Here is an 11,997-nt window from a genome sequence, read left to right as displayed (position 1 = left end):
CGGAGCGCTGCCGGTCCCAGCCGCCGGTCCCAGCCCGTCGGGTCACAACCCACCAGGTCACCCCGCAGCCCCTGGCACCGAGCACAGAAGCGCTGCAGCACAGGATTGCTGATGGCCGCGGTAAATCCCCGCCTCGGAGGCAGGTATTCACACACCTCAGGGTGCTGCAGGAGGAAGGGCTCTGTGACACCACCTGATCTCAGCAAGAGTTCAGTCAAGACTTTAACAAACCCCTTGCAGAGAGCTGGGTCAGGAAGAGGCCCCCTGAAAATCCAGCCGAGCGCAGCAGTTTGTGCTGCGAGCTGCCTGGTGATGCACTGCTCAGCGTCTGTGGCTTTCCTCCCTTCATCTCCAGCCAAGCCACTGTCTCCAACTGTCTCAGACGATTGCCGAGTCTCCTAAAGGCCTGGCTGCAGAGGAGGCTCCAAGGAGAGTTCATGTAGCATTTCTCTCAGCACTGGTTTCTCCTCCAGTATTGTCTCCTTCTCTGTCAAAATCCAAAGGCATCTGCGCGTCTTTCTGTCAGCAACAGCCAGAAGTGCTGTAACACAAGTGTCCCCTGGCTGAGGAGTCTCGGCCATCCTGGCTGTCCACATTCAGCTTTTCTATCATCATCTCAGAAAGCAAATGAGTGCTTTGCCTGATTGGACTTTATCTGCTTTACAAACCCGCAGTGTGGGTGATGGCCGTAAATCACTTTGTTTCTCAGAGACCAGGCACAGACCTTTGTAACTCCGAGTTACAAGAGTCAGAACTCGCACTCTCACATGTGTACATGTGTACCTGCAGATGGGACCTCTGCTTCTTCCCAGCACAACACCAGCCACGGGGATGGTGACAGGCCATGGCCTCATGTGGGGTGGCTGCTGCCATCAGGACACACACACTTGTGTTTTTGCCTGTTGGTCGAGGCATAATCTGGGAAACACACATGCTGTGGAGGAGTGGGAGATTGATGCCAGTGAAATCCTGGCCTTGGGAAGAGCCAGCGCTGCCAGACGTGATAGGGTTGTCTTTTGACACATGGTCACAGCTTGGCCCTCTGCAGATAACGATGGAGTTTTGTGTGTGAGCTTCAGCTCTCAATCCCAGCAGGAAGGGCTCCCTGTTGCACACATCCATCCCCCTCTGCAGTGCTCGGCTCTGTGGTGGGGTTTGGCTGTGCTTCATCCTTTCACTGGCACTTCTACACAGACCAACAGTTACAAATAGGCTTTTCCATTTATCTCGCACCTTTCAGCTGGAAGTACTTCACTCCTGTGAATTCTGCATTGCAACACAGCACTGGATATGCAGGGAGCACACAGGGAGCACCCGTCGGCACGCTGCCCTAACACAGCTGCTCCATGTAACGCGGCAGATACTTACCAGGGTTCAGGAGTATCCAGACAGAACGTCTGGACTGGCTGTTCCCAAACTCATTTGAGTTGTCAATCCATGAAGCAGCCTGCAGGAGGTGTGGGCCCTGCAGCACCCCACACGCGGTGGTGACACCCACTGTGTCACCCTGGGCAATGGGTCAGTCCTCAGCCCCCTGACCTGGCCACGCAGTTCTGTGCCTGCAGTGCCCACAGAGCTGTGCTCTGAGCTAGGCTGTCCACGGGATCACTGCATATGGATTTTGTGCAAGGTCACTCAAAAACACTTCACACAGCACCAGCAGCTCCAGGCTCCTGGAGCCTGGATCCCAGGGTCCCCACCACCCTAAGGACGGGCAGCAGCCACTGTCCTGCAGGTCAAGACAAGCAATTTGTCCAGCAGAGCTTTCCCCAGAGTCCTTCTGTGACAGAGCTAGCTGCAGGTTTATGTGAAGCCATGCAGCGAAGGTGCTCACACACTGCGGACGGCTTATAACTTGTGCGATCTTATGTAAACCTTTAAAGGCATTTGTGTTCATGATCTATCCCAAAACTTGTGGGGACAGCAGCACTGTTAGCTCAGATGTGGAAGAGCAGCGCACTCTTAGACAAAGCACATCCTCAGAAACGCCTGCAGAGCTGCTTTGCTGCTTGACATTGCTCAAGTATAATTGGTTGTGTCAGGTCTACTGAAAAATGAGACTTCTTCCAGAAACAACTGAATTCCAGTAAATTCCATGTCATGTAATTTGTTTCTGAAGTTGAGAGCCTATTCGCACGCTACAACAGCTTTACACATCAGTTACGCAGGACTGGGCACTACAGAGGGACAGCGTGTCATCTAGGTTGAGAGGTGGACACATCTTAAAGGTGGTTTCATCCCTAGAGATAAGTGACTCCTCAAGTGTGCCTGTTCCTCTCACTAATAGGATAGAAAAGCTGAGAAAATAGCTGAGACATCTGTGTTGCAGCTTTACAGAACACCCCAACGGAACCTGACCTGTGACTTTGCAACTTACTGAGAGGATGCTGAGCTTACAGGCCATTGGAATGAGCAGAAACCCATTCTTAATACTAACCTTTTGCATTTTAATATGGTATTTACCACTTGTGCAGCAATCCCAAATCCATATTGTTGGTTAATCAGGATCTCAGGATGCCTAAATCCCACAGTTGGTGCTTTCTGTCTCTACCCATGTGTAACAGAACCACCACCCAGCTGCCAGGAGGCATTTGGCAGAGGGTGCTCACAGGCCAGGCTGAAGATGTGTTGGCAGCACTGTGCATGTGGGCAGTTTACATAGCCCACAGGCTAATTCCAGCTGTAACTGCTACTGCTATTAGATCCTCATTATACACTGGTGTTTGCATGTGCCTGGAGCAGAGGCTGCACCATTCAATTACCTCTACAGCAGTGGACAAGTCCCATCACATCTATAACCAGCAGCCTAATTTGAACCCCTCCTTGCTCAAAGGCAGGTAATCCCACCCTTGTCCCTTCCTGCTTTTAGCAGTGCATGAAGGTATCAGGCTGGTTTAGAGCATTTCCACAGGCAGCATAAAGGCTGGAGAGCTGAAGCTGCCCTGAAAATAAAAACATGATGGTGTGATGCAACTTGAATTGGATCACTGCACCTTTTGATTTCTGGGACACTGAGCTGAGGGTGAAGGTGGACACTATGTGGTGCAGACTAGCAAAGAGCTGCTGAGTTATCTGACTCCCTGCAGGCTCCAGGCATTGGAAAATCAGTGTTACAAACACCTGAGGAGCAAATACAGGGTACTTTTAATACCTTGTCTGCTCAGATGGCCTCCTGCTCCCCCTGCCCTCAGAAATCCCTGCTGTGTTATTCTCAAGCCTCAAACTCCACCTAAAATGGTCCTGAAAGAGGAGCAAGTTGTCAGTTTTCCTTGTATTCAGGTAGGACTCTTGTATTAGAATCATGGAATGGTTTGGGTTGGAAGGGACCTTAAAGCTCATCCAGTTCCAACCCCTGCCACGGGCAGGGACACCTTCCACTAGAGCAGGTTGCTCCAAGCCCCTGTGTCCAACCTGCCCTTGAACACTGCCAGGGATGGGGCAGCCACAGCTTCTCTGGGCACCCTGTGCCAGCGCCTCAGCACCCTCACAGGGAAGAACTTCTTCCTTAGATCTAACCTGAACTTCCCCTGTTTCAGTTGGAACCCATCACCCCTCGTCCTACCACCACAGTCCCTGAGGACGAGTCCTTCTCCAGCATTCTTTTATTGATCAAAGTACCCCTGCCATTTATAAGCCAAAACCTCCTGAATTCCTTCTCTGGCTCTAAGCAGCTCAGCCCATCCTTACACCTCAGCATGTGCTTACGAGGTACTTCAGGAAATGCTGGTTTTGGTGGCCCCCCCAGTCTCCTGCCCAAGCTGCAGGCCTCCCTGCTCTGGGAAATGCTCTGAGCATAACCATGCAAGAGGAAATCATTCCAGTGATACCGCCTGCAACACGGGCAGTATGGCAGAGGGTGGCGAGGTGTGCCTGAGAGCAAGAACAGGGCATTGTCAGTCATTTTGTCACCAAAGCCGAGATACTCCATAGCTACACACTTGGTTGCCTGCCCTGGGAAACACAACTGCAGTAGTTGCTCTCCTGGTTGCTATCTTCTCGAGTGTGGCGTATGTGGAGGTACTGCCTGCACAGTGGTATTTATGCCTGCATCAGTGGTGTTTAGATTTGTACCTCAGAGGCTCACACTGGAAGAAACGTTGAGAGCACAGTGACTGTGAAGGAGCATGGAATGGGAGCTGTGCCTTGCAAGGTGTAGTACTGGGACACAGGACGGCACAGGAACAGAGGCCATTCATCATTAACATCATCTAATTCTCTTTTTCTCTTTTACTTCTAGCGTGGAAACAGTAAACGATGGGCAGTTCCATAGTGTGGAGCTTGTGATGCTGAATCAAACTCTGAACCTGGTGGTGGACAAGGGGACTCCCAAGAGTCTGGGAAAACTCCAGAAGCAGTCTTCAGTCACCCTCAACACACCGCTCTACATTGGAGGTACAGTGGCTTGCTCTGGACCTTGAGGTTGTAACACATCTTCCCAGAAGCAAATCATCTTCCAGCCTATGGAAGGCACTCTCCAGGTGGGGGGAAACCAGCATTTTGCCATTCCCTCTGCCAGAGGCTGCTTCCCTGAACAGAAGCCTGGAAACCACATCTCTGCTGCTCCACTTCAGGGTCCATAAGTCCATGAGTGCCCCACCACAGAGCAGCACAAGCTCTCTCACCAAAGCAGGGAAGTTGACTTCAGCACAGGCAGTTTCTGGGTTACACAGCCATGGTGACAACAGTTTGTCATTTCTAAAGCTTTCAGAACTGGCTGGCAGTTCTGAACAGGATGTGATGGTTGAAGAATACAATGAAAGTATCACAAACAGATACAGCAAAAAAAAAGCAGCTCAATAGTCAGTAGGTTTATATATACCATAAATGAGTGGTATGGCTGCTGGACGTTTTTTACAGGTTTTGGGGGAGGGATTAAAACTTCCAGACCGTATAATTAATACACACAAGCCCAAGCTGACTAAATACTTGGCTTGTAGTTATCTCATTGGAAACTGAAGCCAGAGCTCCAGTATTAGAAAGATCTTAGAAACTTCAGTTAAGAAGTTTGTTCACATTCAGTACTGAATGTGAGGGGAAGGAGAGGCCAAGTGGGATGGGGAACAGATGCCCAGAATAATGAGTATCCCACTGATTAGGTGTGTGGATATGAGAGACAGAGTGAAGGCTGTGCTCTGCCCAACTGGCTTGTCTTTGTCAGCCGCCCCGTTCCCCAGCTCTATTCTGGACTGAATGTTGATATCTGTCCCTTTCAGTGACACAGAGTTCTTGAACTTTTAGTCAGTCAATTGTAAATACAACAGTCAGCAGAACAATAATAGACTCAGAAAGTCTTTGGGCTTTTTTCCAACAAGTTCATTGAAGCCAACAGTAGAAACTCTTATAAACTTCACTTGGTGCTGGTCAAGCCTGTTGTAAATAATTCCCCTTAATAACACTTTCATAAAGGAACCCTGAATGTTGCCCTTGTCAGTCAGAACTGTGTTTTAACTTGCTTTGTACAGAGCCGAAGCTTTATAATGGGCTCATACCGAGAATGTCATAGGCTGCTAAAGAGCATTAGGCATCAAAGGTGATTTGCTGGTGAGGCCATCACAATTTCTTCCCTTAGCACAGCATTAAAGATATCAACAGCAATTTAGACACAGGGAGCTTGGGGAGCAACCACGTGGAAGAGTTTTGTTAATGGATGAGCTCTGTGGATCACTACTGATTCTCAAAAGGTTCCTACAAAAAATGCATTCACAGGATGAACTTGAGACCTGAAGTGGAGGACTGTTGGGTGCCAGAAGGACTCAGTGGAGACTTCTTTTATTGCCCATTAAAACCCTTCTTGCTTCTTTCTAAACCCTTGCTGTGCTGCTGGTCTGTCTGCAGCATACCCAAAGATAACAGCTGCCCTCCCACTGCAGCCTGGTCCATGAAAGTAACTGCACTGTCCCAGAGCAATTGTTCCTGGCATACACTCAGCTTCAAGGCACCTGAGCCTCCATGTGCCCCTGGTTTGGTCCATCTCCAACTACATCACCTGGTTTAGAAACTTTCCGCCTATCACACAGTTAAACAAAGATTCTGGGTTTGTTTTAAGACCATCTTTAACAGTGGAGTCACTTATGAATCGCAAATTCTTGGTGTCCTCAGCATAAGAAGGACATGGAGCAAGTCCAGAGGAGGGCACGAGGATGATCAGGGGCTGCAGCACCTCCCGTATAGAGACAGGCTGAGGAAGTTGGGGCTGTTCATCTTGGAGAAGAGAAGATGCGTGGAGACCTCAGAGCAGCTTCCAGTGTCTGAAGGGGGCTACAAGGATGTGGAGAGGGATTCTTCATCAGGGACTGTAGTGGAAGGGGTCCCTGCCCGTGGCAGAGCGTTGGAACTGGATGATCTTGAGGTCCTTTACAATCCAAACCAGTCTGCGATTTTATTCTAGTGCAGCCTAAGGGAATGTCAGTGGGGAGGGGGAACAACATCCCAAAGAATCTGCTAGTCACCTCAGCATGGGAACTCTTCCAAGCGCTGGAGCAGGATAGATGGCACTTGCGACAAAGGCTTGGCCTTGTACTGTAGTAAACCTTCCCTTTATGTTTTTCTCTGAAGGGATCCCGACCTCCTCTGGCTTGTCGTCACTGCGCCAGGGTGCAGATAAGACACCAAACGGTTTCCATGGCTGTATCCACGATGTCCGCATCAACAACGAGCTGCAGGACTTCAAGGATTTACCACAGCAGTCCCTGGGAGTCCTTCCTGGCTGCAAGTCCTGCAACATCTGCAAGCACGGTATCTGCCGGTCCCTGGAGAAAACAAGTGTGATCTGTGAGTGTCACCCAGGCTGGACGGGCCCCCTGTGTGACCAGGAGATTGGAGACCCGTGTCTTAACCACAAGTAAGCTCGAACTAATGCTGCTGGGAGGGCAGATGCTTTACAGCTAATGTGTATTTTACATTTCATCTTATAAACCCACATCTGGCTATTTTTGGAGGTGCTGGGTTCACACATGAAGTTGTGAGTCAGCCTCCGTGGCAACTCTCAGCTTCCACTTCTTGTTCTGGTGCTGCTTGTTCTGCAAATGAACAGATGTCCTGGAGGAGCTCAGGTGCTAATACTGCAGGTCATGCCTTCAGTTGGGACTCCACGTTCAAATACAAAGCCTCCTGTTGACGGGCATACCTCACCTCTGGAGTGCTGAGCTGCCTGTGAGGTGGAGGGTCATGCTCGAGGGATATGCTCACAGCAGCATCAGGCTGTGAACACTGTCATGGGCTCCAATATGAACAGTTTTAAATACTGCACTCTGAAACACCCCTTTAAAGTGCAGGTTTAAAGGATAGCATGGGGTCGTATGAGAAGGGAGCAGGAGTGTAAAGCATTCACAGTTCAAAGGCTCAGTAACCACATCCATCAAAAACACTGGGTAAATAGCTTACTTATGGCAAGCGCAAGAGGAAATGCTCTGGCGCAGAGCAGCAGGCAGCTCCACAAGCAGATGGAAGTACTTTTGTTTTAGAAGTGTCTTTGGTTGCACTATTGGTGGAAGGAGCTTTTCACAGGCACCTACTTTTGACAGGTAAATTGACACAGTGAATAATCACTCTCTTCATGGCAGAAATTTAACTTGGCAGAGTTAAATTGCTTCTGGGTCTAGTTCTGCAAAGTACAGAACCCTGGAAGGTGTTGAGAAGCACCTGACAGTTTACAGACCAAATATGAAGACACAAGTGAAGAAACAGAGACCCAAATGTCTCCTTGAATTTCCAGCATCAACATGAAACTGTTTTGGTTGGACAGAGAAAAGTAACGGAGTTCCAGATGTTTATGTGATGAAAGATTAGTTCTCTCAAGGAAAAGTGGCTGTGTGTATTGTTAACGCTCACCTACTGTCACACCTTTCATTACATCACTTCAGCCTTTTGGAGTTGCCTCCTTAAAGCCAGTCCTTTGTGTGAAGGGCAGTGCGGTGCCCAGCTGTGCTCAGCACTCAGAGAGGAAAGGCAACTAGCTGATGGTAACAAGTTACTGCCCAAGCACACCTTTGACTAGGGGGGCAGAAAATCCTGCTTTATATAGACTGTGACTGCCTTTATTATGTTGCATGTCTTGACCTGTCTGAAACCGCTTTTATTATTTATGCTTTCTAGTTCAAAGCTTAAAAGTGAAATGTACAGGATTCAACATAAGCAGGGAACAGTTTTAAAGTACGAGAAAGAAAACAAACCAAAATAAGAGGAAGACATGGGTTCATGTTAAGTAGGGCCTGATACAGCAAAGGTTTACAAGCCCTGAGCAGTTTCTCCTTGGCTGGACGGTGTTGCTTTCTTCCCTGTCCTCAGTCCATTTCAGATCTGTCTCTGTCCCCGAAGTGGGGTGGTGTCAGAAACTGCTGAGGACCAACATCCTCCCTGTGGATGGAGGGAGCACCATTCCTCGGGTTCCATTCCTCAGGAACACCAAAGCTCCCTGCGAACCATGTGAGCCAGGGAACCCTTCAGCTACAGCTGCCCATCAGGAAGCCTGCACATGGCTTTTCCACGGGCACCTTCATTTATCAAACTGCTTTTCATCACCTGATACTATTTGTAGAGTAATTCTGCTAAGGAAGCCTGGGCATGCAGTTTGATTGTCAGCACTTAGCTCCACGTGTGGTGCTGTAGATGTGAGCTGTCTCATGGGAATGCCAAGCTTTGGTCCATGCTCATGAAGTAGCCTGATGGTTTCCAAAGAGATCGCTTAGGATCACAAATCTTGAATGTATTCTCTGAACATTATCCAGTATTCACTGAAAACTCACAGTTTCTTCAGAATGTTTGACACTGAACTGCTAGTTTTGGATTAGTATCCTGGAATGAAGTAGGCAGAAATGCCAAAACCAAACCTCCCTAGGAACAGGAACTGCCACAGCTAACACAGGCCAGCTCTAAGTGCTTCTCTTTCTCCAGGTGTCTGCACGGTAAGTGCATGGTGGCCAATGTTGCTTACACCTGTAAGTGCATAGAGGGCTACACAGGCATGTACTGTGACAAGAAGAACAATTCCTCAAATCCCTGCAGGACTTTGAAGTGCAACCACGGACAGTGTAAGATGTCGGAGCATGGGGAGCCCTACTGCGAGTGTGATCCCAACTACAGTGGGGAGCACTGCGACAGAGGTACGTGTGGCTGTGGCTGCTGTGGGTCTGGGTCATACCTTTGGCTTTGCTTCTCGTCCATGTGGCTTGTATTTAGGGGTAAATGGCAAATAGTGGAAGATGAAGCTAAGTCAGCCTCTGCAGGGCCAATACAGGGAGGAGAAAAGATCCACACAACAGCTAGTGAGCTGCTATCCAAATGTATGGGAAGGGGAACACCAGTAGTAAAGAGTCTTACTCTCTGTCTCCAGAATCCTCAAGGTTTGCTGCTCCCAGGATTCTGGTGGGATGTTTGAAGAAGAGGTTGTTGCAAGGTTTACTCTCAGCCAGCAGGGACTGGTTAATTGCAGTGCTTGGGAAAGGTCTCAGCCTGCACACCAAGGAGGTGCTGATCTCCGGAGGTGGCAGTAAAGATTCCCGGCTTGCTCCCCCGATGCAGCTGGGTGGGTTTCCTGGGGAATCCCACAGATCATGCTGGGCTTTCCAACTGGGGTGAGAGCCCAACTGTTCAGCCCTGACCTGAAAAGGCTCACTGGGAACTCAGGGAGTCCTAGCTTCATCCCTTCTGCCTTTCTGTGTTCTTGTACAGAAGGAAGGAGCTGGCTTGTATTAGTTTTATTTCGGCTGTGTCTTTTCTGTGAATGAACCACAGACTTCCCAAATTACACACAGGCACAGCCCCACCAGAACGTATCTGGCTGCTGCACAGAGACTGAGAACAGCACAGACATTTCTGGGTATCCCACATTGCTGATGCCATGTGGAGCAGGCTGACCTGTGAACCTGAGAAGCATACACAGTCAAACTAATCCATATTTTGCAGGAGTGTTGCAGGATTCAACACTCAGCATTCATTAAAGCACTTCCAGAAGTGCTGGGCAAGGCGAGCAGGCCTCTGCCTTCTGCCGGATATTACACATTTGTGTAACACCAGCTCGGGTCTGACGGCAGGTCCGAAGCAGTAAAGATGAAGGTCCTTCTCATGCCATCTGTTTGCCTTGAATGTCATTACAAGTGCAGGGCTGCTGGCTGGTGTTCTGGGAATAGCTTCTGCAATAGTTACCACATGTTTTGTTTCCTTCACGTCTCTGTTGCCTTACCAGAGAACCTCTGCCAAGGAGACATCATCCGGGAAGTTGTCCGCAAGCAGCAGGGCTACACGTCGTGTGCCACTGCCTCCAAAGTGCCGCGCCTGGAGTGCCGCGGCGCCTGCGGCAGCGGGCAGTGCTGCGTGCCCCTGCGCAGCAAGCGGCGGAAATACTTCTTCCAGTGCATGGATGGCTCCACCTTCACAGAGGAACTGGAGAGACATGTGGAATGCGGCTGCTCCAAGTGCTTATAAGCCATTCTCCAGTCTCTTGCCACTTTAATCGACTCAGAAGCGCTATCAAAATGGGACCTATTTACTTTCAGAGTGAAGAAGAAGAAAAGAATTATTAAGTATATTGTAAAATAAGCAAAAAATAGAACTTATTTTTATTATGGAAAGTGACTATTTTCATCTTTTATTATATAAAGTATCGCACCACTTTGGGTATATGTATCATATAGTGAGCTATTTTTACCATGAAACTTTTTTAACAGTTGTAAGAAAAAAAAAAAATCAAAAGTTAAAAGTTTTAAAAAAAAAAAAGATTATAAAGCAAACCTTGCCTAAAGGAGAAATGTGGGGTGACTGTAGGTGTGTGCACAGTGACCCAAAGTAAAGGTGTTCCAAGGACCTGCCACAGGACTGATCCAGGCTGGAGGAGTCTCCGAGGCACTGGGTGGGTGTCCCAGGAGAGTGGATCCCCGTGGTTCCCAACATCCATCCATCCTGCCCAGGCCCCCTGAAGAAGCCTCCCCTCAATCCCTCGCTCTGCCTGACACTGCCAACACCGTCTGCTCCTGTACAGTGGCTCTGCTTGCTCCTCTTGAACTGGTTCCCTATAGGCACTGCCACAGCTTGAGGCTAACGACATTATTTGACTATTGTAATACTATACTGCATTTTTTGCTGTGTATGTTGTATTTATCTGTGTTCACATTATATTCTTCAGCAACTGTATCTATAGAGCACAGGCAGCTTTATCCAAAAGAAAGGGATGAAGGGAAAGGAAGTGGGGAAATATGTGTTGCTTTGGGAAATTTGGGGGCAAAATGTGAACTAAGTGCTAAGTAACGCCTAATAAATGACATAGTACTTTTGTGTAAACTCCTCAGCTATGTTATTTCCCAAGTTTGTGCCTTCTTGCTCCCAGCCTTGAGCTCTTTTTTGTATATGAAATATAAGGAATGCACTGCTACATAGTTTGTCATGCCTTGACACTTTTAACTTGGAGAGGTTGTAAAGAGCATGAACATCCTGCCGGTGCCAGAAGGTAACACTCGCAGCAGAACGGCCCTTCCTGCCCCAGGAGCCAGGGGTGAAAGCTGGGCTGTAGCTGCCTCTTCATCCACGCTCTGTACTGAGCAGTTGGCTGCTTCCCACAGCGCTTTACATGAGCAGAAGTTGCACTATACCCGGGTGAAGGTACTGAGCCGGCTTTGTCCACCTCAGCGGCGCTCTCTTCTCTGCACAAGGAGAGGTGTCACAGCTCCATCCCACCCTGTTCTCGCCTCTGGTGTAGAGTGACTGGTTCAGCCAAAGCTCCTGCATCTGCACTGCTCCATGCCCTGCACTGGTGTCTCCCAAAGGACTCCCACCAACTTCGGTTGTGCTCAGAGCCAGTGCTGAACAGGAAGTGGGGATCAGTGCAGGGCTGAATTCTCGCCGTGGATGTGAGGCAAAAACTGACTCTGTGACAGAGATTGGGTTTTGGAGGGTTTTTGTCAGGGCCACCTTTCAGGGTCAGTAAGTTACGTGCGAAGAGTACCATGGATACCTTGATGTTTCTCTTCTGTAAGTTTCAAACATCCCATCAACAACTGGTCCACT

General features: G+C 49.0%; 1 protein-coding gene across 1 annotated transcript; it reads left to right on the top strand.

Annotated features, from left to right (window-relative positions):
- Positions 1–4,237: 4,237 nt before the first annotated feature.
- Positions 4,238–10,676, top strand: LOC104407926 (slit homolog 3 protein-like; the record flags this gene model as incomplete). Its single annotated transcript, XM_010017340.1, has 4 exons — positions 4,238–4,392; positions 6,556–6,841; positions 8,893–9,101; positions 10,184–10,676. Coding segments are annotated over 4 exons (889 nt in total), but the record flags the coding sequence as incomplete, so codon positions are not given.
- Positions 10,677–11,997: the final 1,321 nt, after the last annotated feature.

Source organism: Nestor notabilis, unplaced genomic scaffold (assembly GCF_000696875.1).
Source record: "Nestor notabilis isolate BGI_N333 unplaced genomic scaffold, ASM69687v1 scaffold17986, whole genome shotgun sequence".
NCBI lineage: Eukaryota > Metazoa > Chordata > Aves > Psittaciformes > Psittacidae > Nestor > Nestor notabilis.
This window is presented reverse-complemented; position numbering and strand designations above follow the sequence as displayed.